Below are 26,805 nucleotides of genomic sequence, written 5' to 3' on the forward strand. Positions count from 1 at the left end.
GATACTCAAAATAGCAACAAAACGGAGACAGACTCTGAAAACAAACTTATGGTTACCAGGGAGACGGGGGGCAAGGGATAAATTAGGAGTTTGAGATTTGCTGACACTAACTACTGTGTATAAAACTGATAAACAACAAGGTCCTACTGTTTAGCACAGGAAGCTATATTCAACATCTTGTTAATAACCTATAATGATAAAGAATATGAAAAACAATATATATGTGTGTATAACTGAATCACCGTGCTGTACACCAGAAACTAACACAACATTGTGAATCAACTATACTTTAATTAAAAGAAGAGGAGAAAAAGGCAGCGTAACATGATAGTGAAGGATTAATGTAATCTAAATATATAAACAAGAAAATGGTTATGTAAATTCTGCTTCTTTCATACAATGAAATAATGTTTTTTGATAAAACTTCTAGATAGGTTTGGAGGTCTGACCTCACGAGGGACCTCTGTCCCTACACCAGGGCCAAACCTGGGAGAACTAGAAAGGGCTCAGATTTTTCCAGGCCCAATAAATGCAGGGACAGAAGAAACATCTGCATGGTGAATCCAGGCAATTTCCAGTATGGTGCAGGGAGCATAATTTCCCCTGGCGTGGGTGGGACATAATTGTGGGGAGAGACCTCAGACTGCAAGTGGCTTCCACAATTCCAGAGCAACACAGGCAACCTGCCTAAGGTTCCTGAGATGCAGCCAGTCCGGGGAGACTGTGTGGTCAGGATTCCTATGTGGACTGCGGGCTGATGCCTGGCGGGTGGTCGTGCAGGTCCGTGTAGGTCCATGCAGGCTTCCTGGATGCTTTTGCTTTTTTGCCTTTTTTTTTTTTTTTTTTTTTTTTTAGTGGAGGTATTGGGATTGAACCCAGGCCCTCACGCATGCTAAGCACGCTCTCTCCCACTGAGCTACACCTACCCCTTCTCCCTGGAGCTGTTAGATGCAGCCCCAGGGTATGGGCAGATCGTGAACTGACTGAGATTAGTTTCTGCTCCTAGTAAACGGAGAGTTAGAAATAAAAATTAAGATGAACTATGTTTGCATTTCTTACATATCTGAGATTTCTACACACAACAGGAACAGAGAAAGACTAGAAATAGATACTCTATAATAGTAAGAGTAGCTATCCCTCTGGGTTTATCATTTTTGAGGGATACTTTGAGATTTTTTGTAATTTCCATTTGTTAAAATAATGGAATAGGTATGAATATTAAATGTGGAAGAAATATTATAATTCTTTATTTTCTGTTAGTCTAATAAAGACTTTAAGCATCAGACATGTGGTTCTACCCCAAACAGGTGATTCCACCCCAACTATTCTGGAACTGTCTCCTACACCTAATCAAGCTTCTGGGGCTTATACTGTGTTAAGGTGTGTGAGTGCCCAGGGAGAAGAGGGTCCCTCTTATCAATCACTATATCTGTCCACACTGATTCCCACTGTGTCATCCATTGTCACTCACTCTGTGGTTCCTTGGGCATACATTTCCTCATCTATTTCCTTATAATCCTTTTATTTCTGTAAGGACAGTGGTGATGCTGCCATTTCTTTCCTGATTTTAATACTCTGAGTCTTCTCTTTCTCTCTTTTTATTTTCTCTTAGTCTAGCCAGAGGTTTGTCAATTTTATTGATCTTTTCAAAGACCTAACTTTTGGTTTTGTTGATTTTCTCTATTGTTCTTATACACTCTATTTCATTCATTTCTGCTATAATCTTTGTTATTTTCCTTCTTGTGTTTGTTTTGTGACTTTGAATCTTAAATAGTTTTCTCTTCTTTTTCTAGTTTCTTGAGGTTGAAGCTTAGGTCATTGATTCAAGATTTCTTTTAAATATGTATATTTACAGCTAAAAATGTCCATTTAAGACTGTTTTAGCTGCATATCATCACTTTTGGATATTGTGATTTAATTTTTTATCATCTAAAATATTTTGTAATACTCCATGTGATTTCTTCTTTAACCCATTGGCTATTGAGAAATGTATTACTTAGTTTTCACATATTTAGATTTCAAAGATTTCCTTCTGTCATTGATTTTAGATACAATTCCTTTGTAATTGGTGAACATACTTTGTGTAAGTTCAGTGTTTTTCAATTTTAGGAGGCTTGTTTTATGGCCCAATGTATGGTCTATCCTGGAGAATGTTACAGGGGTACTTGAGAAGAACATATATTTTGCCATAGTTGGAGTGGGATGGAATGTTCTAGCAGTGTATTCTAGGTTTAGTTGACTTATTAGATTGCTTAAGTCTTTTAGTCTTTTGTTGGCCTGCTGCCTCATTGTTCTGCAGGTTATTGAAAGTGGGTAATTAACGTCCCAGCTATTATTGTTGAGTTGTCTGTTTCTTTCCTCAATTATATCAGTTTTTGCCTTATGTATTTTGGGTCTCTTTATATAAAGTTGACCCTTGAACAATGTGGGAGTTAGCGGCACCAAATCCCCACACAGTCAAAAATCTGCCTGTAACTTTACTGCCTCTGCATCTGACGTTCTGCATCTGTGTATTCAACCAACTGTGGATCATGTAGTATTTATGGAAAAAGATCTGCTTATAAATGGACCTCTGCATTTCAAACCTGTGTTGTTCAAGGGTTAACTGTATTTATAATTAATACTACATATATAGAATTATATATATAATTTTTGTATCTTTCTCCTAGATTGACCCTGAGCTGCTCACAAGACACACATTTTAGGTTCAAAGTCACAAACTGAGTTTTAATGGAGTGAAAAAAAAAAAAAGAAAGAAAAGTCACCAAAAGAGAGCTGCAGTGTTTGTGTCTGTGCTAAGAGCAGACAGAATAGTAACAGAATAGCTGTTACTTGAGGCAAAGCAGTTCATTTCATCATGATAACAGAGTGAAGGAGGCGGGAGATTTGAGGTCTTCCCATTACACATGCTTGGAACAGGCCTTAAAATGTTCTTGTCCTAAAGAAGACATCATTGTGCAGCTGGGAGCACATGCATGCATTCTAGATGCTGCTCCCAGAAAGAAGCAAAGACCCCCTCTTGAGTCCATCCCATGACTATGAGCTATTTCTGTAATAAAGACTGACCTAAAATTGCAAAAGATGACTTAACTGTGAAAGTGTGTCTTTTCTAGATGTCGTAGGGCTTAATCTCTTTTAATGTTTGCACTGAATAGAAGCTTCTCTTTGGATCCATGCCACACTGGGGATTTTCCTCTGTGCAGCGGTGAACTCTTATTTCATACACCAGGTCTGCTGGTTTGCAGCTCTGACAGAGTGAAAAGGAATACATTCTGAGTTAGGGTGTGAAGGTTGTAAGAACAATTAATTCCAAGAAGGGCCAGAGTGGGTTAAAAATTCTGTGCTGTTCTCTGCAAGCCTGGGTCTTTTAGTTTTGATTAAAAAGATCACAGAGAAGGAATTACTGAGATCCCTTCCTAAGGGGCTTTCTGGCTTAGAGTCCACACTGATAAAACAGAAAGATTAACTGTACTCCATTTCCGGTGTGTGCTTCAGACTCCCTTTGGGAGAATGGTGAGGTCTGGCTTAGGTTACAAAGATCACTAATTAGATTTTCCGGTGGGCACAGCTGAGAAAAAGCAATAATACGGTACACGATATATCTAATTGTGATCATTCTTTATGCAAATAATTCCATGAAAATAATGGCATAGATTGTGTACCTATCTTTAATTTCTTGGTAGAAAAATGGGATAAAACAGGAGAAAACATTTGAAAAATACTTATACCAAGGTAGAATAAAATGGATAACCATTACATTTTGACGGCCATCAGTGCATGTAACATAAATTGTTTTTCTCATCAGGGCTAAATATAAAATAAACCCATCACACAGTTGGAGTTTCTGTGTATGCTCAGAACCTTCTTGGTTTTGCTTGGTTATTATACATGGTGTTTGAAGACTTCAGAGCAATAGTATATACAAATGTATTATTCTGGACTATTTTGCCTTCAAGTGACCAAGTCTGTATTATCTGCTAATTTTAATTACTGTGGATAGGTCCTTAGCTGTGCCTTGCCTGATTCTATGCCTTTAGTCATGGTCTTGGATGACACTGGATAAATTCAAAGACACCAGATATTTTCTTTTCTAAGGTCTAGAATTCCTTTACCAAGATAAGAGGGCAATGAACAACCCAGGAGACCCCTCCATGGAAATGTCACAGTCCTAATTGGGCTGCTTCCTTGGCAACCACATGTCTGTTTCCCTCCTTCACTAGAACTGAGCTTAACCATTGGAATTGCTTTGTTCAATCCCAAGTTCCCATATTTTCCAATCATCCCCACTTTAACACAATCACTTTTTAGCCTAACGGAGTTTTGCCCTTTTAAAAAATTTGAACCGTATTTTTATTAGTCAGTTTCAGAGATGAAATAGTTATGGATATTCTGCTTTTTCACGTTCACGTTCATTGGTGAATTCCAGATACTTTTGGCTCTAGTCCGAATGTCCCTACATCCAGGATACTAGTTCCTCACCATTAAAAGGGCCCTTTTCATCTCAGTCTCAAGTTGGCTGTTAGCAATAAAGTCAGATTCTCAGAAGAGCCAAGTGAAAACATAAATTGGTGTTCCTTTAATTAATATCATTCTTGCTTCTTAGTGATGCAAGCTTTCCATGTGGGGACTAGAATACAACCGTTTTGGGTAAAGGCTGGCACAGAGTCAGAAGGATGACGTCTTGGCTAAACAATGAATAAAATAGGTAATTGGGAAAATGGGTACACATTTCTAAGGTAATGTCCTCCCCCCCCCAAAAATGAGTACAAACGCTTGTTAAGTAAGAGATAATTGCATTCTGCTGTATGAGTATGAAACTTTAATTAAACAGTTTTCTGTTATTGCATGTATTTCCAGTTTTAACTTACAAAACTAACACTGCAATACATATTTATGATTGTTGTTTCTTTTAAAATGTTCTTTGTTTCTTAAAAATATTAATCAAAATTTTCATATTATGGATATGACATTTTTTAAATATAAAAATTTTAAGAAAGATGCCTAGGGAAAAAAAAATTTAAATTGCCCATAATCCCACTACTTATAGGATGTCAAGGTTTGGAGTGTCTGTTTCCAGAATTTATGGTATTCACAGGTAAAATCTTGTGATACTTAACAAGGTGTAAATTAGAAATACAAGAGATATAAAATTCCACATTAAATAGTAAGCTTCCATTATTTAGATTTTAGCAAACATTTAATTACATCTGTGAAAGTTGTTTCTGTGTATTTCATCTCTGTATCTCTTGAAGTCTCTGAAGCCCAGTAAAATCTAGTCATTTTAGGTTTATGTTTGGAATGCCAACTACCCTGAATACAAACAGATACTCATGAAGTAATAATGCTCAGAAATCAAATGTTTATGGGGCTCTACAAATGAATTCTAAAATTTCTTGGGCTAAGATGGAGTAATACGAATGCCCTAGAATTGTCCAGCCTGACCGTCAATTTTCCCAAATGTCCCCAGGGAACTCAGGGCTGCTGTGGCATTGTTCCCCAGGAGAGACACCAGCTCACAGGCACAGCAGCACAGGGGATAACCTGCACCCTAATTGGGGATTTCTCTTCCCCATGGATGAAACAAAGCCAGCTTTCCTACTCCCTCCAGCAAAATGTACATAAAGGGAAATTATGCCTGACTTATCTACTGGAGTTTTTGAGAGTAAATAATGAAAGAGCTAGGGGAAAACTCATAGATCCAATTAGTTTAAACCTTCAAAATAAAAACTGACGGTTTCAAAAAAAGGCAAATAAGCCATCTCAGTTTGGGGACAGGGAATGTGATATTCCGTCCTCTCAAAGACATTTTGTTAGCATGGAAAATTAGGAATAAATAAGCAGGTATAGCTCTGCCTGGTTCAGCACTGAAACTAGTCTTATTTTAAATTTTACAAAGTTTCAAAAGAGGAGAATGCGGTGAGAAATCCAAATGTGCACTTGACATCAGCTTCTCCTGCAAATAAACTTTTTGAGCCAAATGGAAACTACATGTTCTGGACCTTTTGAAGCTGAAATGAGTCATTGAAAGCCCTTCAGTGTGGATAAGCAGAGGACATATTATAGGAATAATGATCTAACTTCTGCTTATTGATGACAGGTTCATAACAGAACATTACTGGCATCTTTGTGCTTGTACCCAGTTGGATGCTTTCACATATGCTTTTCAGATAATCTTCAAAAGAAATCCTGTAAAATTATATATTTTCATTTTACATATAGAGAAACTAACATCAGGAAAGTGTCTGTAACTTAGCCGGGGTCATAGATCTCATAAGAGGCAGAGCCATCCCTGAACACAGCCTGCAAAGGTGGGTCAGATATAATCCAGAAAGAGGTGGTGGAGTGCACTGTAGGCTTCACACTGCAGACTCAGGCACATGCTCTTGTGGTAGCAAACATAGTTAATACAACTTTTTAGATATAATCAGAAAGTATATTAGAAAATAAATACACAATATTATCCTAGCTTTATATCACATCACATACATTTGATCTTTATGTACAACTTTTCCGAAAGGAGACAAGTCAGATCTGGAGAAAGTCCAACAATTGGCAATACAAACAAATCTGCTCTGAGCAAGAGGTATCTGTTCACCTCAGCGTATCCCCATCACAGCAGCAGAACACAGAGCAGAGTTCAAGTGTACTGATGTTGTAACAGTCTTGCATGTAAATGTTAACTTTGTCCCCTCTTCTGCCTTCTCCTTTCGAACATGAAGTGGGTATCTGCTGTGCGTTGCTCCTTCTCCCCAGCTGTCATCTATTTCCAGTTGTGTTTTCCTTTTGGGGGAACCTTCCCCTCCTGTATTTGGAGCTCAGTTGCCCATGATAAGCTCTGTCAGAGCCCCAAGGCTGAGAGGAACAACCTGGGCTGACTTGTCAGGGTTCAATGATTGGTTCAGGTTGGCCATATGACTCAGGGTGGTCCAGTCAGAATGAGCTGTATTGTCTGATGGAATAGGGTCCTGTGGCTGATAGAACAAACTGCCACAAACTGGGTGGCTTAAAACAACAGAAAATTCTCTCGCAGTTCTGGAGGCCAGAGTCTGAAATCTGTTTCACTGAACCAAAATCAGAGTGCTGGCAGGGCCGTGCTCCCTCTGAAGGCTGCCAGCATCCCTAGACCCCTGGCCGGATCACTCCCATCCCTGCTCTGTGGTCACATGGCCTCCTCCTCCTCTGTGTGTGCAGTCTCCCTCTGCCTTCTCTTCTAAGGACACTTGATACTGTATTTGAGTTCCACCTGGAGGATCCAGGGTAATCCCCCTTCCCAAGATTCTTAACATAATCACATCTGCAAAGACCTGTTTTTTCCTTGTAAGATAATGTTTACTCGTTCTGGGGATTAGCACTTTCCATCTTTGGATGGCTGTGACTCAGCCTACTACACCTGGGCAGAATTAATGAAAGGAACCATCTCTTTTACTCTGGTATTGGGCTTTGAGTGGGTGAGCCACCAAGAGGAGAACCCCTGCCTGAGAACTGGACCAACGGGGCTTGGAGCAGAACCTGGAGGGATAAGATCCTGATGACATCCATTCAGGATTCAGCCAGGCCCCAAACTAGGCCATCCTCTAGACGACATGTTGTTTTAGCCTTTAAATTCCCTTTTTCACTTAAGTCAGATTTTTTTTCCGTCTACTGATAGACTCATATAAATCACATCTCCACTATAGAATACATCTTCTGGAAAAATATCTCACTTTGGGCCCATTTCATAATCTTAGGGGACTGTACATTTTCTAGTTATACCCAGTACTTGGGGATATCCATGTGTGCATTTTATTCACATTTACATGGAGTCAAAGGTAGAATCAAGTTGTTCCTGAGAATTCCTGTTAGTTTTTTCTTTTTTCCCACTGTCCAGAGATGTTTCTTATCCCCTTCTCTCGTGATGTTTTTCTTTCCACATCACCCGACTCCCACTCTGTTTCTCTTCCTTTCTCACTTCAAAGGTCTCCTAATTGAAATGTCTGAAGCAATTGAAATGTGGTACCTTGGTGAATTACTGTCAGACACTGTAACCTTTGGACCAGCCAGAATCTTGCTGTGCGAGGAGACAGTGTATATTGGTGGAAGTTTGGAAAAAGGAATCATCAAAAAGTTCACATTGGTAAAGTTCTTCTAGGAAGAGAAAATAACAGAAAGGAATTAAGTTGAAAATTGGACATTATACATGGACAAGTGTAATTTTTGTTATAAAATATTCTGAGCAGAGAGACTAAAATATACATTGCAAATACAGAGTTTTGGAGTAATGTGAAACAATGGAGCTTTCAAGATTTAATTTCAAGAATGTATCTTTTAAAAAACTTCTTACGATGTTTCTTCTAATAGGATGGGGATACCTGGGCTGAAAAGGTAGATATGTGTTGGGTACGTGACCAGCTGAAAACTAGATTGAAGTGGGTGATGACCAGTGTTTATTTAGAGGAAGATCTTTAGAAGATCTGCCAAAGGCTCTCTTTCATATGACTTTTAGAGCAGCTTCCAACTTATGCTCCAAAGAATTTTTGCTTTTCAGATTGTCCATATATATATTTTATTTTTATTTTTTCTCTTTTTTATTCAAGTATAGTTGATTTACAATGTTGTATTAGTTTCTGGAGTACAACATAGTGATTCAGTTTTATATATATATATACACACACACACACACACACACACACATATATATACATATTCTTTTTCATTTTTTTCATTACAGGTTACTACAAGCCATTGAATGTAGTGCCCCATGCTATGCAGTAGAACTTTGTTGTTTATTTTATATATAGTAGTTAATATCTGCAAATCCCAAACTCCCAATTTATCCCTCCCTCCCCTCTTCCCCCCTGGTAACCATGTTTGTTTTCTGTGTCTGGGAGTCTTTCTGGTTTGTAAATAACTTCGTTTGTGTCCTTTTTTTTTTTTGGATTCCACATATAAGTGATATCATATGATATTTTCTTTCTCTGACTGACTTGTTTAACTTAGTGTGAGAATCTCTAGGTCCATCCATGTTGCTGCCAATGGCATTATTTTATTCTTTTTTATGGCTGAGTAGTATTCCATTGTATATGTAGGCCACATATTCTTTATCCAGTCGTCTGTGGAGTGACATTTAGTTTGCATCCATGTCTTGGATACTTGAAAATGGATCCATCCCCAAATATACGTGGTGTGTTTACCTTTTGCTGGAGGCCGAGTTGGGTAATCTTGGAGAACACGGCTGCTTTCAAGCCTGCACAGCCCCAACCTCCAATCAAGTCAAGAGCTTTAGGAAATGCCACCCCCAACCCCTAGCCTCAGAGAAGGTAGATTACCAGGGAACAGCCTGGACACTTGTCATTTCTAAAAAGCTTCCATGATACATTGGATGTGACATTCAACAAGAGCTTTCTTTTACTCAAGAATTTCATCTTTCATAAGTTGACAAGCTTTATTTCAGAAGCAGCCAGGGAAGGAACAATGCTGATTGAAACAAAGACCAGAAAGATTAACCAGCACCAGTTCGCAAATCAGTTAGGGAACTACCTCTCCAGATGGGGTGGGTGTTGACCCACCCTCTGCACCCCTGCACGTGACACAGAAGGCTCTGGAGGACCAGACCTGGTATTGGTGCCCCTGCCAGCGTCTCAGAATTTCATGTGTTTCACTCCACTTCTGCTCATGCAAGCTGTGTGTGCCCCTCTAGGGAAGAGATCTCTGTTTGAAAATAAAAGTCACATTTAATGTTTCGGACTCTTGTGAAGCCTTTCTGGCAGCCTTATTAATTTGCTCTTATTTTGGTAATCACCGTTCTTTCGTCTGCATGGTTATTTTAAAACAGGAAAGGAACCTAAATTAGTATTATACATTTTAAGACATACATTTGCATCCATCATGAACTTTAATTTATACTTTGGCCAAATAATTTTAACAGTTGCTATAAAATCAGTTATTTAATCATAGTTTTTACTACCGTGTTGAATGCGGCAGTAGACAAGCTTAATAGCCTCGTGTCCACAACAAATTTCCAGCTATTATTCGTACATCCCACGTGCCTTTGACAACTCCATGGACTAGCCAAATTCCTACTGATTTTGCATTATTTGAATCTTGCTAACAACTAGCTCACCACGTGCACACAGTAGTTTTTTAGTGAATACATCTGTTTTTCCAACGTCCATTTCTTTCGCTTTCTCAGATTTACATCATTATAAAAACTACTGTTATTTTCAATAGAATAATTTTCCAGAATCATATATGTGCCCTCTCGTAGGACATCTGTGATTCAGTTCTAAAGCACAAAGAGGAAAATGTGCATAAATGAACTATGTTTAACATTTATATTTGCAGTAGTAAATATAAGAGAGAATTTCAAGTTGGTAAAAAAAAGCATATTTTAGACATATTTCAAGGTAGTGAAGTAAGAAAATTTAAATTGGGCAATTTGAGAGAAAATGTAAAATTAAAAAGTATAATGGTAACTTGATCTCTTTTTTTGGCAACTTGCTTTGTAAAATTCTGTTCATTTTCTTTAAAGAACAGCTACAGCTTTAGTTGAGTTACCTAAACTTGTGGTAACTTTGATTATCTGAATTTAAGAAGCTCTAAAATTATTAAATCTGATGATTAAGTGAAACGCTCAATTTATCAAACTTATCTTTGTACCTTCCATAATATCCAGCGCAGTACTAGGCAGGTGGAAATAAAGCCTAGTATGTGAGTGAATAAGTGTAAGGATTTATCAAGAAATTATTAAGTCTTCTTGCATTTGGATTGTTGTTATAACTGACATTAATTCTCAATAAATTAAATGGTTTTCTAGCCAAGACATGGAAACAACCTCTAAACGTCCATTGACAGATGACTGGATAAATAAGTTATGGTACATTTATACAATGAAATACTACCCAACCATAAAAAACAATAAAATAATGCCATATGCAGCAACATGGATGGACCTGGAGATCGTCATTCTAAATGAAGTAAGCCAGAAAGAGAAAGAAAACTACCATACGATATCACTCATATGTGGAATATAGAAAAAAGAAGACAAATGAACTTATTTCCAAAACAAACACAGACACCCAGACATAGAGAACAAACTTACAGTTACCAGGGGGAAATGGGGTGGGAAGGGATAAATTGGGAGTTTGAGCTTTGCAGATACTAACTACTGTATATAAAATAGATAAACAGCAAGTTTCTTCTGTACAGCACAGGGAACTATATTCACTAGCTTGTGGTAACCTTAAATGAAAAAGAATATGAAAAGGAATATATGTATGACTGAAACATTGTGCTGTGCACCAGAAATTGACGCAACATTGTGAACTGACTATATACTTCAATTAAAAAAAATAAAATCTACATGTTATAAGGTCTAAAAAAATGGTTTTCTGTCTTTGAAAATTGGCAATGCCTCACCATACTATGTGGACATACAGAAAGACCAATCAAATGAGTGCAAGCGGAGACTACTAAGATGTTAGTTTAATTTAGGTAAAAATGTATTAGGTGCTTCGTGTAGCAAGAGGATCAGCCACTGTCACTTTTGTCTTGCAGAGAGTCAAAGGCAGGCAGAGGAGTGTGAAAGCTTTATGGTGGCAAAAAGGGAGGACCATGCAGGCTGTACCCTGCCTGGAGGATGCTGGCATTAGGGGCTCTAGAAGAGTTAAGTAGAAGAGGAGCATCTTATGTGATTGGCTAGGGGTACATACTTGGCTTTCACTGGTTGGTCCTAAGTTGGAAACGGGGACGAAAAGTAGGGAAGGTGTCAGTTATTAATCAAGTTCTGGCCATGCAGGACCCATTGTTACCAGGGGTTATGGTCTGATTTCCTACAAGTCTGCCTTATAGAAATTTGGGTTCCTGGGCTGATTACTATCGATACCAAGTTGGTTTTTCTGGGCCGATTCCTGGAGATTGGGGGTCAGAGTTCTATTTCTGTATTATGTCTAGCCATTCATTGTCCATTTGCAAATTCAGTGTGCCAAGTGCTTAGAAATGAGGGAGGTGGTCTAATGCAATGAATGGAGAAAAAAATCAGAATGGAGAAACTTTAATTTTGTCCCCTGCGCCAAAAATATAGTTTAGCAATTTAGTTGATTTTTTGAAAAATTGAGTTTATAGTTGTATTACAGTTACATATGCACACAATTTGTCACAACGAGTACGTGATAACACCTCCCCTCCAACACACATACATTTCCCGTTCTTCCGGGTGACCATTTTCAACTCTGTTGGCCGTTTCTTTGGCTATTTGTCTCCACCTGTCTAACCATCACAACTCCTTCCTAATAATTTAAGACTTTGCCATTGACTCCCCACCTTGGAAGATGAAGGTCAGGGCCCCTTTCACCTCCGGCCTCATCGCCACCTCCCTCCAGCCGCACACAGCAGAAGCACACCTCTGGGCTCCCGGCCTCTCCATAGGACAGCTATATTATAATTTTGGTCATATAAAAACTTAGTGTTAACGTTACCATGGCAACCAAATGCTGTTCACCGCTGAGACATGTATCCTATGATCCCACTTCCCTTCCTTCACAACTTTCTGGAGTTAGTAGTAGATTTATGTTTTACTGGCTTAATTTTCTAATTTCTACCCCAAATTCATTCCAAACTCTACCTACAAATATCTAAATCCCTTCTCTGTATGTTTAGACATGGTTAGTATTCTGTTAGTTTCATCTTACTGGAGACATCTCTCATGGCCTCCTGACTCATTCCAGCCTATTCTGAGTCTTCTGCACTGCTGTCCTCCTGAGATCTTCCTATGCTTTAATCCTGAGCATTCGGTTTTTCCTGTGTTGTTTCCCTTTTGTTGTCATGGAATCCCTAATTCTGTGATTTTTAAATTCTTTCTTTGCTTTCTCATTTTGGTGGAGCAGATCTGTCAGTAGCTTCCTTAGAAGGAGTTAATTTCTCTGAAACTTCACATATTTGAATGCGTTTTGATTTCACTCTCATACTTCATTGCAGGATGGTGGAGAATGCAGTTCCAGAAAGGAAATGATTTTCTTTCAGAATTTTAAAGGCTTTGCTCTATTGTTTTCCAGCCTTTTGAGTACATTGAGAAGTCAAAGTTATTCTGCTTCAAAATCTATTTTCCTAAGCCACTTTTTCCTCTCTGGAAACTCGTGGTATATTTTCTTTGTCCCATTGTTCTAAAATTTCACAATGATGTGCTGTGGTTTGGAACAATTTTCCTCTATTGCAGTGAGCACTCAAAGGGCTGTTTCAGTCTGGAGATCCATGCCCTTCTTTCCTGGGAAATTTTCTTGGTTTATTTCCTGAATATTTCTTTCCCACTGTTTTCTCTGTTCTCTCCCCTTGGAACTTCATTTTCTGCATAATAAATGTTCCTTGCATAATCTGATTTTCTCATGTTTCTTGCTATATTTCATCTTCTTGTCTTTTTGTCCTACTTTAATGGAAATTAGATTTGTTCTACTTAAATAAATAAATTCGTCAACTTTATTTTCCAGCCTTTCCACTGAATCTTTAATTTCTGCTATTACAGTTTTAATTTCTAAGAATTCATTTTAGTTTCTGGATGTTACTTTTCTGTAACATCCTGTTGTTACTTTAAAGAGGCTCTATCTCATTGCCCTAAGAATGTTATTGATAGATTTTTTTTAAGTTTTCATGTCTCTATCCAATATTTGCTAGTGTTGTTTTCTGTTCATTGTGTTTCATAGTAGAGATTTTCCTCTGCTTTCTGGTAGTCTCTGGTTCTCTACTCACATTTAAAAGTGTGGCATTATTTTATGGTTGTAAGTTATACCCCAGGAGAGCTCTAAACAGGTAAAAGGGAAACAATGGGGCATCATGAAGCCCATGGGACGTTCCCAGCATGCGGGTGAGGCTTGCCAACTTTAGTTAGCTACTGGACAGTCTCACTGGGAGAACTCCAGTGTCAGAACCCACGTCGTGTCTCCTGGGTGGTCAGGGTGCTCGGTGAAGAATCTTCACATCATTTATCTGGAGGGTGAAAGGCTGGTCATCAGTGTTCTGGAAGCTGAGTGGGGAAAAAAGGTTGAGGTGTTTCCAAATTCATTATTTACACTGTCACTTAAGCTCCACCTTCATCCTGGTCTTCTCAAACTCAGTTGTGCTGAATGTCCCTGAGCAGTGTCACCGCCTGTTGTGACTTTGCCTGAGTGGTTAACCTCTAGTGTTCTGCCAGAGAGATGAGAGGCTGTCACCTTGCTGAGCGGACCAAGGAAGATTTGGCCAGGGGGCTCTTAACTGCATTTAAACAGACCTTCAACCGATCCTGTTTGCAGCCCACCTAAACCCTGCTTCCTAAAGCCTTTGGGACTTTGGATGCTTCTTGGATTTCTTCAGTGCCAGCTTAGGGTTTGTTTTTCCCCATTCCACTGGGTAAATTGCCAGTCTTCTTCCCGTTTTTCCATTTTCAAGATTTTGTTGCTGTTGCCTCCTCTCCCAGCTATTATCTTTGTGGTTTCATTCCTTTCCCCTCCTATCCCTTTATTATCATTACTGGGGCTTCTAGGAGGAGGCAAGGGTACAAGTGTGGATTCCACACACTATCAGTACACCCAGAGCACCGATAAATTCATAGGCCTTTCTGCCCTCAGTATCTTTTCCTGTAAAATGGGGATAAATGAGATTATTTATGAGATATAATAAGTTTCATCTGTGTATCACTTTGCCCTCTGTAAAGGGTTTCGTATCACACAGATCTCCTTTCATTTTCCTCATACTTTTTTTTTTTTATACCATGGGGTTTCTTTTTCTTTCTTTCTTTCTTTCTTTCTTTCTTTCTTTCTTTCTTTCTTTCTTTCTTTCTTTTTTTGAGGGGGGAGGTAATTTTTTAAACTTTATTTTTGAACTTTTTTGGGGGAAGGTAATTAAGTTTATTTATTTTTATTTATTAATGGAGGTACTGGGGATTGAACCCAGGACTTTGTACGTGATAAGCACACTCTACTGCTGAGCTGTACCCTCCCCCCACATCCTCCTGATACTTTTATAAGTCAGTTAGGGCAGGTGCTGATAGTCCTTTTACCTAAGTAAACTGAGGATCACAGAGGTTCCTGTGCCCAGAGGTCACTCCACTAGTCAAGGGCAGACTTGGAACTGCAGCGCTTCTATGCGCCAGGCGGGGCCTGAGTTCCTGGTTGGGGAGCTACTTCAAGAGGACCAAGGACAAGGGGAACAGGGGAGCACTAGGGCTGATTCTGGAAGCTGACTGTCTCCATAACCATAACCTGGAAAAAAATGAGCATGTTATACAGGAATAAAAGATCTCAGTTTCTACCAAGCAAACCGTTAGAAAAAAATTCCAGGTATGGGGGAGGGTATAGCTTAGTGGTAGAGCGCGTGCTTAGCATGCAAGAGGTCCTGGTACCCAATCCCCAGTACCTCCAATAAAATGAATAAATAAATAAACTTAATCCTCACCCCCCAAAACAAACAAACAAACAAAAAATTTGAGGTAAATCTATGGTTAGGGAAACAGAATGAAACCTAGAAATTTAATCAAGATTTCAAGATGTCAGACTAGACTCCTTGGCAAGGACGTGTATGACACAAGCCATTATCTCAGCACAAAGCCCTGCTTCTTGAGGTTACAGACTGATTTTAGTACCTTAGATGTCCTCTGAAAATCTTACTATCTTCTTGGCTGTTCTTCGATATGAAGTGGCACAGAAACTCAGACGGGCGCACACCGTATCTGCCATCACCATCTACCAGTTTCTCTCTTCTCTGCTGGGCTGTACGGTCCATTCTGAAGAAACATACAAGCAACCTTGGGATTTGTCATCCTTTGTCTCATCCTAATTCTGTAATTTTTATCTTTAGCTCCTTATGTGATCGATTAACAAATAGTCATGGATCCCTGGGTAGGAGGCCCCAAAGGAGATACAAAGAAGAAAAAGGCGATCTCTGCCCTGAAGAGGTCATCATTTTTGAGGGAATAAGACATCACATCGTAGCAGTGAGGTCAAGATCTCAAATCCTATCAAAGTATGGGACATTCACATCCTGTCAAAATATGTCATTTGAAATGATTCCTTCATCACCATCCAGCTGCTTTCCCATGTAGCTGTTGAGTGATCATGGCTGACCTGGTTGGATTAGGGCCAAGTTGGACTTGGGATTTTTACTAGAGGCGTGCCATCTTCTCAGACCATCCCCTGAAATTTGTCCATTGACCCATTCTTGGGCAGCTCTGCCTTGATGTCTGGCCCCTTAGCTCTAGTTCCATGCCCTTTTTTCTTCCAGTGTTCCTCTGCAGCAGGAAGGGGATGCCCTCCCCCTCTGTCCTCTTTGACATGAACTTCCACATATACCCTCCTCCTTCCTGAGGTGACGGCATCCTTTCCTCACAGCAGGGGACACAGTGGTGTACCAAGGGCAGGGAGAAAGCCCTGCTTGTTGGGAATATAAAAAAAAAGATGTTGCTCTTACCTTGCCAACTGAATTAAGCCTCATGAAGGAAACAAACAAGAGTATGAAAAAGAGAGTAAGAGGAGAGACCTGGATTTATTCAAAATAGAGAACTCCTTCCCAAGGTGGAGGCATTAACTGGCACCTGAAGGATGAGAAAAAAACCAACATGCCAAAGTATGTCCCCAGGCAGAGAGAACCATAAATTAGAGCCAAAGAAATCACAAGTCATGTCTGTTGAGGGACGTGAGGAGGACAGGCAGGTGGGGTGTGAGCTGGATCTTCCGGCTGTTACTAGAGGTCACTTGACAACCATGCCCAGCCACCTGCTCCCTTGCCTTCCTCCACTAGAGAGGCTGGAACACGTGTAACTGAAACTTCCAGGCACGCCGGAGGCCAGGCCGAGTGTATCACACCGTTTGTGGTGATGCGCTGTAGGAGGAAGTCCTTTTGGGGTCTTCCCTTCCCAAGTAAAGAGCCAAAGCCTCCAAGAAGCAGTTGTCTTAAGCCTTTCCTTTCCTCTTCCTTTCTGCCTGGGGCACAGAAGGAGGCACTTAGGTTTTGCAAGGCTGGGAACGAGCAGCCTGAATCTTGGGTGGTGTGGAGATGTGCCTGCACCCCCAGGCTGCCTGCCTCCATGTGAGAAACTATATGATGGTAACTTTTTTTTTCTTTTTCTTTTCTTTTTTTTTTAAGCGTTTTCTAAGCAGTTTACTTGAATTCATAATTAATCCTCACAAGAACTGAAAAAAGCACCATTGTCATCCCATTTTTAGATGAGAAAGTTGAGTCATAAAAAGGTTGAATGATTTACCCAAGTTACTCAGGAAGTGGAAAAGTTGGACTTTGGAGACAGGCAGTGTGCTCCTTGGTCCCATCCCCTTAACCATGGTTTTAAACGCCGGTGTTGGCAGGGTTTTCCCTTACCCATAGATGATTGCGATCCTAACCTGTCCATCCTTGAAGGATGGATAAAGCTTAGATGGGAGCTTTCAGATCATCAGATAAACAAAGGTCGGTGCAGTGTGTGCAGGAGGATGGCAAGCTAGACAACAGTTTGAGGAAGAGTTTATACCAGGAAAATAGACAAAGGTGAAGACCAAACACAAAAGAGTGATCAAGAAAGGGAGCTCAAGAAATCAGAATATTCACCTACAAACCACAGCTTGACCAGCTACTGCTAAGTGACAATGACCTAATTATACTGCCTTACCTTTATCAGATCTAAGTCATGCTGTCTTTAAGCCTCAGTTTCTTCATCTCTCAAATGGGCATACAAATCATGTATGTCTTTCAGAGTTTTAATGTGCTGGCAAGATACTCTGCTCATAGGAAGACTTCAGTAAATATTAGCCCCCAAACACAGTGAGGTAAGTTCAGATATTTTCTTCCACTGCTTGTCTCATCATCACAGTAATGACTGTCTGGAAACTTCAATTCAAAATGCAACATTTGGAAACTTTAATTTATTAAAGATGAAGAGAAAGTAAAGATGATCTTTTCTTTGATGTTGTGGTGAAATTTTTTTTCCTGGTGAAAACCTGGCCTTATTACAGATCACAGGACCCCGCACACTATTGTTGCAATAATTTAATCTAAAGGAGGACTGACATCGTCAGCATAACGTTTCTTAATAGTATTACTCAAGCAGAGCTTTAAGGAAGGTACCTATTGACTTCAAAGGATTGGTTTTAAAGGAAGTGAAATAAAAAGGAAATGAGAATCCATGGGAACATGATTCAGTACCATGATTTCCACCCTGAGTTTTGGAAAAGCTGCCTAACTTCAAACTGTGTCCTGAGGAAACCAGTGGCCTCATACAAAGGCACAAGGACTGATATAAAACATGAGTTCAAAGCCTTTGGGGAAAAAAAAAGAGGGGCACAGAGACAGTCACTCTCTCCTTTAATGAACCCCCACGTGGAAAGTGGCTGCTGGGTGGGGAGCTGACGCCTGTGCCTTGGAACTGACTGTGAGTCAGACACCAAGTATCATCTCACCCCCCCACCCCCCAGTGAGCCACCGACTCTCAAAGACTTTCCAGCTCCCAAAGGAGACAGCAGAAAGCATTTTCTTCTAGGACTTCTTGGAGATTTAAATAAAATACATAGAGTGACTGCACAGTGACCACCAGTGGACTTTAATAAAATCCTCATAAATCAGGTTTTTCTCCTCTGTCTTATTCCATATTCAGTGAACCAGCCTGAAAACTGCAGCTGATGTGCATGTGGGGGAGGCTGTTAGTCTGCCTATGACATCACTGTTTCCAGACCTGAAGAGCAGGCCCATCCCTAAGGGCAGGGCAGATGGTCTCTTCTGGTCAGAGAGGTGCTTGTGTGCAGGCAGTTGGTTCCCTGAGTCCAGGGGGTGGGGGCAGCAGGAAAGGGGACAGCATGGCCTGTCTCCCCAGAGGCCCCTCGGTGGTCAGCAGCCCAGTGTCCTGCCCACTCAGGGCAGGGAAGGCCCAGGAGATCTGCATCCTCTGCAGAGTATACAAAACAACTTGCAGAGGCGACACACCTTCTAGGGATCAGACAGTTGCCAGGGACCCTCCAGCAGGTCACTTCCTGTATCCGCCATCCTGGGGAACACAGGTTTGGACGTGGCTGTAATAATGATCCTTTCTAGCATCTTGAGCTCACTACCACGTGGGATCCACCTTGCTATCAATCTCATGACTAGGGAATTTTTTTGAGATTATCAACCTCCCTAATTATTTTACCTAAAATAGGGAGAAGGTGAAAGTTCCAATCAGAAACAGATCTTTATAAAGATACAGACCTATTTGCAAATTGTGACCCTTTAGTCCCACCTGGTGAGATGAAATAGAAGGGTTATTTAAGAAACTAAAAGTTTAGTCATTGAGGACCTGTTTATAAAGAACTTGCATGCACATTGTCACTGATGCTCTCACAACGCAATGGGGTGAACGGGACAGAAATGACTACTCTCATTTTGCAGAGGAGCAGATGGGAAGGGTCTGCCTCACGGTTTCTCTGGACGTGGTCTGGTGCTGGATCTGGAAACTGATATCAACTCCATGAGCCCCAAAGAAGAGCCTGGTGAGAAGGGATGGAAGGGAGGACATGTTGAATGTCATCACACCTAAATGGTAACTGGGCCCAATGAGCTGTCTCTCTCCCATCTCCCCTCACAGAACCCCCACACAGAACTCTGTGCAGAGTAGACTTGTTAGAATTTGATTTTAAAATCAGTGGTTAATACTTCTGTATCCCTAATGATGCCCCAGGAACTTTTCAGAACACTTTACATTATTATCTCATTGAATCCTCATAACAACTCAAGTGGATGCAGTTATTACCTTCATTTTACAGATAAGGAAACCGAAGCACAGAGAGGTTAAGTGACTCACCTAATGTCACACAGACTAACAGTCAGAGCTAGGATTTTTAAAAAGAATAGGCAAATGCATTGGCCTACTATCAACATTTCAGGAGCTTAATTCATATTCTGAGGGTAATGTGGACAAAGCAAAGTACTAAAACCTATTACCTCTCTCCTTTTAATTAGGCCTTGAGAAGGAATTCCTGGGGCATCTAAAAATTCATGCTAGCGATGCCAGCCTTTATACGAAAGTGACTTTGAACTCTGCTTGGAGGAGCCTTGCCTTTTGCTGGTGACAGGTTCTGGCCTCAGGTAGGATATGAAGCACTTCAAAAAAGGGCACCTGCTCCTATTTTTCCTTCTGTTCAGGTGAGAACAGGGCTTCACTGGTGAAAGTTTAAATGACCTGGTTTCTTCCAGTCCCTGTGAACAGCTAATGATGTGTTTTTCATTTTCATCCCATTCTCCCTGGTTTCCTGTACACACATTCAAAAGGCTAGTGAAGCTGTGATGCGAAGTCCTGGGTGAAAAATTCGATTTGCTCCTCTCATGTCTGAAACGAGGTAAAGCAGACTCTGATGACGAGTGTGCTTGCAGGGCAGGGATCTGCTGATCCTGCGCCTACACTCCCGCTGCTGCCCCAGAGGCTCCGTGCTTCCCTGAGGGAGAGACAGGTAGGGGAGGGCAGAGATCGTGATGCACTGCGCACTTCATCAGAGAGCATGTTTGTTCAGTGCCTCCGAGTCACACAGAGCTTCTGCATGTAATGCCATCTCTGCAAGCCAGGAAATGGAAATTAACTAATTTAAATCACACAGTTGGGACTCAGTCAAGTTGGACTCCAAATTCCAAGCTAGCTTTGTCTCTGACTCCCTCTCTTTCCCATTCCTCTCTTCCTACTGCCCTGCCTCCCTCCCTCCCTCCTTCTTACCTTTTGTGCTTGTTTTTCAATGACATGCTATCCTTGATCAGTGAAAGAATACATCAGTGTGAAATCTATACAAAGGTGCTTACTTACACTTTCCATTTATTATCTCAAAATCCAGTTCCTACCATGATCTCAGTGTGCCTCTAAAATTGAGAATTAATCATTGCAGCCAGGCCTAGGAAACAAAACAGGAGTGACCAAAACAATGACCATCTTTTCCTTTTCTGCTGGGTCACTTTGGCCCCAATGAAGCAACCTTGGGAGGTATTTACGTGATCTTTTAGTCTATGCTTTTCTGCAGGTGTGATGCTTTTGATGCGCTGGGAACTTTCTGCATGTGGTTAACTTCCAAATTCAATATACCATTGAGAATAGGTAAGGATAGGTTATGGTCAGATCATTTTTTTTTAATTTACATTTTGACCTTCATGGAGTTTGGACACGTGTCACAAACAGTGATGCCCCGGACACCATCACTGTGCAAAGGTAGTTCTTCTGAGACACCCTACAGTGTGGGCTCCTGCCGTGGGCCTGGGCCTTACAGGGCCCCAGGTACCACGAACCTATAAAAATACATTTACTAAGGGGCATTTGGTCACTTCTGTCATTAGAGATCTGGGGCTCAGAGCTGAGAGACCAGAAAACATAACCCTAAACCTCCGATCTCAAAACCAACTATTTAGGCTCCAGAGAAATCCTTCACCCCAACTTTGGTCCCATGGACTTGGAACAGCACTGACATTTTGGAGGTGCAGTGTGGTGGACGTGGCAGGTGGACACTCCTAGGTGTGTGGATGACGTATAGCAGGGACACTTAGTGAAAAGAAAAGTCAAATCCGTTCAAAATCAATCCTTCCTTTCAGATAGCGAAAATAGGAGACATTTTTAAACAATGAGTGGGGTTTCTTTGTGGTGCTAATCACCAATTTTCTCCCTTCTCTTCGTGTTCCAATTCTGGAAGAAATCACGCAAGAGTATTAGTATTTGCATGTAGTTGATTGAACCTGGTGCCTGAGGAACATTGTTCAAAATTAAGTAGTTAATATTATTGTTAAAATGGTATGTATGTATAGTTATAACATGGGAAACATGATACTGATTTTTTTGGAGATTATAAAAAATTATTTTTAATCAACATTTCCAAAATAATGATACTGATTTTTTTCCATTGATGGGGTGAACACTGAATGCTTGAATTGCTAATAGGTTTCTGTTTATTAAAAATCAATAAGGTGTAATTGAATTTAAATTAGTAAATGTTAAGCTTCTTACAAATAATTTCTTTTGAGATGCGGGGATTCCTCATCACAGTTGGTAGGTTGCATTTGCATCCTAATAGATACCTTTGAACCATTTGGAAGAAAGTAACTGTCAACAACTAGAGGGAAGTGATTTTAACTTTCTGTTTTAAAACATTTAAATTTACATTTTTGATGTAAATAGACACTCAAATTTTGCATAATTTGAATACGTTGATCCTTTATCAGTGCTGTCCAATAGAGCTTTCTGTGATGGTGGAAATGTTGTGTATCTGTGCCAACCAGTACAGTGGCCACTAGCCACATGTGGCTGTTAAGTGCTTGCTAGAGCCACTGAGGGACAAAACTGGTGAAATGTGGCTAAGTGTTCAATACAGAACATTGTAGCTTCAGATCATTGCTGTCACCAGAACACAAATTATGTGACAATCTTGATTATGGTAACATATGAGTGATTTTACTAAAATAAAGGGAAAACCAAATTTAGGTAATAAGTGGATAATAATGAGTGAATTATGTATGTCTTTATTACTTATCCGTACAGCCAGACTATCAACAGAAGAATGTAGAAATGTGTACTGACGTATTCCATTGTCTTTGATAGTTTGCTGATTTTTGTCTTACGACAACTATAGGCTTTCTTATCTTTCAATATTGTTGTCTTTGTCGAGGAATGAAGATACAACATATGATCGTTTTCTAGCTTGACTGATAACTATGCAGTATTTAGATATATGATGGGGGGCTGGCCTGACTGCCCCCCAACTCTGGTCAGCCTTTCTGCCAATGTCACTATTATCCTCAGAGAGACAGGAGTGTCATGTGGTTGGACTTAAAAAAAAAAAAAGGCAAAACAATTCCCCTGCTGGGAAAAAAAAAGTAAAATTCCCCATAGGGAGGGTCCCTGCAGCAGCCCTTCCTTAGAGGAAGTCCAATCCATTCATTGTGAATAGAGGCTTTTCATGTGGGCTCAATCCTGCTTTGGCCAGTTACCTGTAATAAACAGTAGTTGTCTGAATTGCAAGGAAAGAAGCTGCTGGCAAAAACCCCATCACTGTCTGCAATGTGGATTGCAGGCTAATAAGGGTAGATTTGGCTTAACACAGTAATGTTTAGAGCACAGAGATAATGGAAATTCATTGGCCCTCCCACTGAGCTTTAAGTAACGGGAAGAAGGGACAGGGTGTATTCAGGTTACCAGGGTAACAGCAGAGAGTCCCTGCAGGGCTTTCTTCTGTGGGTGCAGGGACATCTCTTAGTGCAGTGGCCTGCCATGCCTCCCCCCCAGCCACCTCACACTTTTCCTCGCCCCTGGCAGCTCCAGCTCTCAGCCTGTTGTTCCACACTTTCTCCCTGAGGCCCCCAGGGGAGTGAGTTCTAGTTACCCACAGTGGTAACCTGCTCATCCATATACCCTATATTGAATTTCCCCCCCTCTTACTTTCCCATTCCTCTTGTATTGCTTCCTGGGGTTACTTTCCCAATAAAACCTTAAACCCACTTACACTTAAACCCTTATTACCTCCAGGCCTGTTTCTGAGGGAGTCCAGCCTAAGACAACCTATAGCACATAGCATAGTGCCTGGCATATATATGGCCTTAATAGATATTTGCTGAAAGAATTCACATACTTTGCAAGTGAAATCCTACCCTAACATTGGCTTCTTCCTCCAACTTGAAGTTACTCAGAAGGAAAATGTCTAGTTTGATTTCTGCCTCCTTATCTGTGGCCTCCTCCCATCTACTAACATAAAAGCTCTATTGGAAAGCATATTACCATCCGAAAAAGGCAAATCTGGGTACATTGGCTGTGCGTGCAGGACCTCAGCGCTGGGAAAGCCCAGGTTGCAGACCCTCAGTGCCCATCTGTGGAGGCATGTGACTCCTTTTGCAATCAAAACAAGGCTCAACAAGTACATGTTTGGGAGAAGCAGTGGAATGGTGGAAGTTCGCGGTGTTCAGAAGTAAATGATTAATATTAGCGCCTTTTAAAGAGCATTTATGATAAGGATCTAATAAGTGGAATTCCTGAAGAAGGAGGAGCTCTTGGTTGGGGCACCAAAGCAAGAGTCCTCCAGGCCTTCAGTTTGCCCTGGGGAGGTGACAGCTGTGACATAACCTTGCTTATGGGTTCTAGGGTCCTCTGGAGACAGGGTCGAGGGGAGGGTGGGACCAGTGCACTAGGCCTATGTAAGGACCGGGTGGGAGCAGCGCAGAGAGCCCCGGCACACCTGCGTCACGGATTTGCCCTCTTGCCGGTGCCGTGTAGTGCTAGAAGGCACAGTGCCACTCACATGGTTAGTTACTTGGTTTCTAATGTAACCTCTTCCCGGGCTTTCTACTGTGTTCAGTTGGCTAGGCCTGGCGCTGACAGCTGTTTGGTGCTGGCTCGATGTGCGTATTCCGAGGTCAGACAGAAGGAAGATAGAAGGATCACTTTTTTTTTTCCAATTTTACAAAGTGAACCTCTTTACCGAAGCATTGGAAGCTTTTTTATTCATTTAATGCAATAGGCATTCCAGACCCCGAATGGTAAATTATGTATTTCAAGACATTATTTGATTACCCACGCCTCCTCCTCCCGCGTTTCCCAACACTGCACCAGATGCAGAAATCACAGGTTATGTAGGTCCAAACCCTCCTTTCGGTGTGACCGCCGCCTTCCGTGCTTCGCCCGCGGCTCGCTCGGGCCCACCCGGGACGGTGGGGGCGCAATGAAGCGGCAGAGCGTGCGGGTGCGGGGCTCCAGGGACGGGAGGGCGGGTGCCCCGCGGGGCCGGCCAGGAGGCTGGCGCGCTACGAGGTCGTGGTGCCCACGGCCGCCGCTCCCTCCCGTGGCGCCCGCCAACTTCGCTACGTCCGCGCCCGAGAGAAGCCGGCAGTCCCTCGCAGCCTCCCGATCTCCCGGCTGGGGTGGCCCGCAGCCGCCAGGGATCGCGGGCCCTGCGGCTCCGGATGCCGCCGGCCCCGCTCGCTGACAGCGTCCGGAGCCGGGACGGAGCCGCCTCGTCCGCCCGCCGGGCTGCAGGCCGCTGGTCCCGCCCGCCGCTCTCGCAAACTCCTGGTGGCCCGTGACCCGGGACAAACTTCTGGCCGTGGTGCGGCCCCCCGCGCGCGCGGTTCCCCTCCCGGAAGCCGGCCGCGAAACCGAAGCCGCGGCGTGGCGCGAGGGGAGCGGGTGGCGCCGCCCGGCCGCCGCTCCCCGCGCAGTGACGCCGCCCCCGCGGCCGCCCCCCGCCCGGCTCCCCCCGAGGCGCCGTGGCCACGGAGCACGGGGCTCGGGCCAGCGGGCCCGGGTGCTCACGCCCTCTAGTGGGCCGCGGCGGCGCGGGCGGCCGTGACGTGGGCGCTCCCTTCAGCCGGCCTGCGGGGCACCGCCAGTCAGTCGGGGAGCAGGAGCCCCGCGCGCAGCCGGCGCGGGCTCGGCCATCGGCGCGCCGCCGCCCGGGGGCTGGCTCGGCTGCCGGCGTAGAGGCGGCGGGCGGGACGCGCGCGGCCGCAGCCCCGGCCCCGGCTCCGGCCACTGCGGCGCCTGCGGCTCGGGTCCCGAGTCGGGGAAGGAGAGCGGCGGCGGACGCAGCCGCTGGAACTGAGGGCGGATTTTGGCTCTGCGGGCGCGCCCTCCGCTCCCTCTGCCAGCCGCGCCAGGTCTGAGCGGGGCCGGCGACAGGGCGGGAGGACCCAGACCCTCTGCCCCGGCTCGGAGCCGCCGGAGTTCGGACTTCTGCAACTGTTGGCACTTTGGGGGTTTGGCTCTGTTTTTGGCTGTTCACCCGCCTCTTCTCGCCGCCTGGAAAGCAAAGCTCCCGGCCGCCCTCCGCCCTCGCGCCCACCCAGCGCCACCGGGGAGCGGCCCGGCACGCACTCAGCACCATGAGCCGACTTGGTACTTGCCTGGCGACTTTGGCTGGACTTTTACTAACTGCGGCGGGGGACACGTTTTCAGGTAAGCGGGGCCGCGCCTGCCGTGGCCTGGGGCGTGTGGGCCGGAGGGGGCTCGGGACGCGGGGAGCTCCGCGGGTGGGAGAGCCCGAGCCGGCGTACGGCGGGTCAAAGGAGGGGGCGCGGCGGGCCGGACATGGTGTCTGTCGGTCCCCTGCGCGGGCGCAGGGCCGGCGAGGAGGGCGAGCACCTAGCGCTCGGGAGGGCCGAGCGGATGAGCCTTGAGCGCTGGCCCCGGAGCCGGGCTCCAATCTCGGCCCTCGGCCCTCCGCGGGGTGTCCCCTTCCTCCGTGTCGGAGCGGACGGCGCCACTCGGAGTCCCGGGCCGGCTCCGAGAGCAACAGCAGAAAACTTTGCCTGAAGTTCGGAGCTGCAGCCGCCGGCCGCCGGGCGTGGGCGCTGCGCGGTCCTTTCCACCCCGAGTGGCGGCCGGGCCGTGTCGCCGTGCCGGCTGAGCCCGCGCGATCGCCCGACTTGGCAGCAGCTCCGGTGGCGGCGATCACTCACTCCCTGTCCTGCCGCCGCCCCACCCGTGGCCGCCGTGACCCGGGCTCGTCCCCGCGGTCGCACGGCAGCCCGGGAGAGCCGAGGCAGCGTCCTCGTCGGTCCCGGCGGGAGGACGAGCGACTAGGAGGGATGACCGGGCCCCAGCCCTGGGGCCGCCGTGACCCTGCGGCCCCGGGGCTCCACCTCCGCACCTTCGGCCCCGCGGAGCTCCCGGCCACGGGCGATGGTCAGCCTGCCCCGCCGCCCGCGGTCCCTGGTGGGCAGGAAAGGGAGTGGCGGTGGCTACGAGTGCATGTGAGGGTGCATGTGCCTGCGGCGCGCGGGGCCGTTGGGCCCGGAGAGCTCCTGGCGGGAGGACGCGGGGACGGGACTCCTGGGTCCGGCGAGGGGCGAGCCCCGCACCGTGTTCCCCGGAGCACACACTTGGATGGACGG

The 26,805-nt window shown here is 43.8% G+C and overlaps 1 protein-coding gene across 6 annotated transcripts in view; it reads left to right on the plus strand.

Annotated features, from left to right (window-relative positions):
• The window catches only part of PTPRM (protein tyrosine phosphatase receptor type M), a 643,552-nt gene that overhangs the window by 23,942 nt on the left and 592,805 nt on the right, over positions 1–26,805 (plus strand). For 4 of the 6 annotated variants that reach the window (XM_072949238.1, XM_072949240.1, XM_072949239.1 and 1 more), the window contains exon 1: positions 25,294–25,867. The exons of 1 other annotated variant lie outside the window; for it this stretch is intronic. In XM_072949238.1, coding sequence (XP_072805339.1) covers positions 25,795–25,867 — 73 coding nt within the window. In that variant the 5' untranslated portion in view covers positions 25,294–25,794. Of the gene's footprint in view, positions 1–19,350; positions 19,452–19,920; positions 20,047–25,293; positions 25,868–26,805 lie in introns of those variants that run through there. One more of the 6 variants, XM_072949242.1, reaches the window with a different exon arrangement.

This window comes from Vicugna pacos, chromosome 24 (genome assembly GCF_048564905.1).
Source record: "Vicugna pacos chromosome 24, VicPac4, whole genome shotgun sequence".
NCBI classification, from domain to species: Eukaryota; Metazoa; Chordata; class Mammalia; order Artiodactyla; family Camelidae; genus Vicugna; species Vicugna pacos.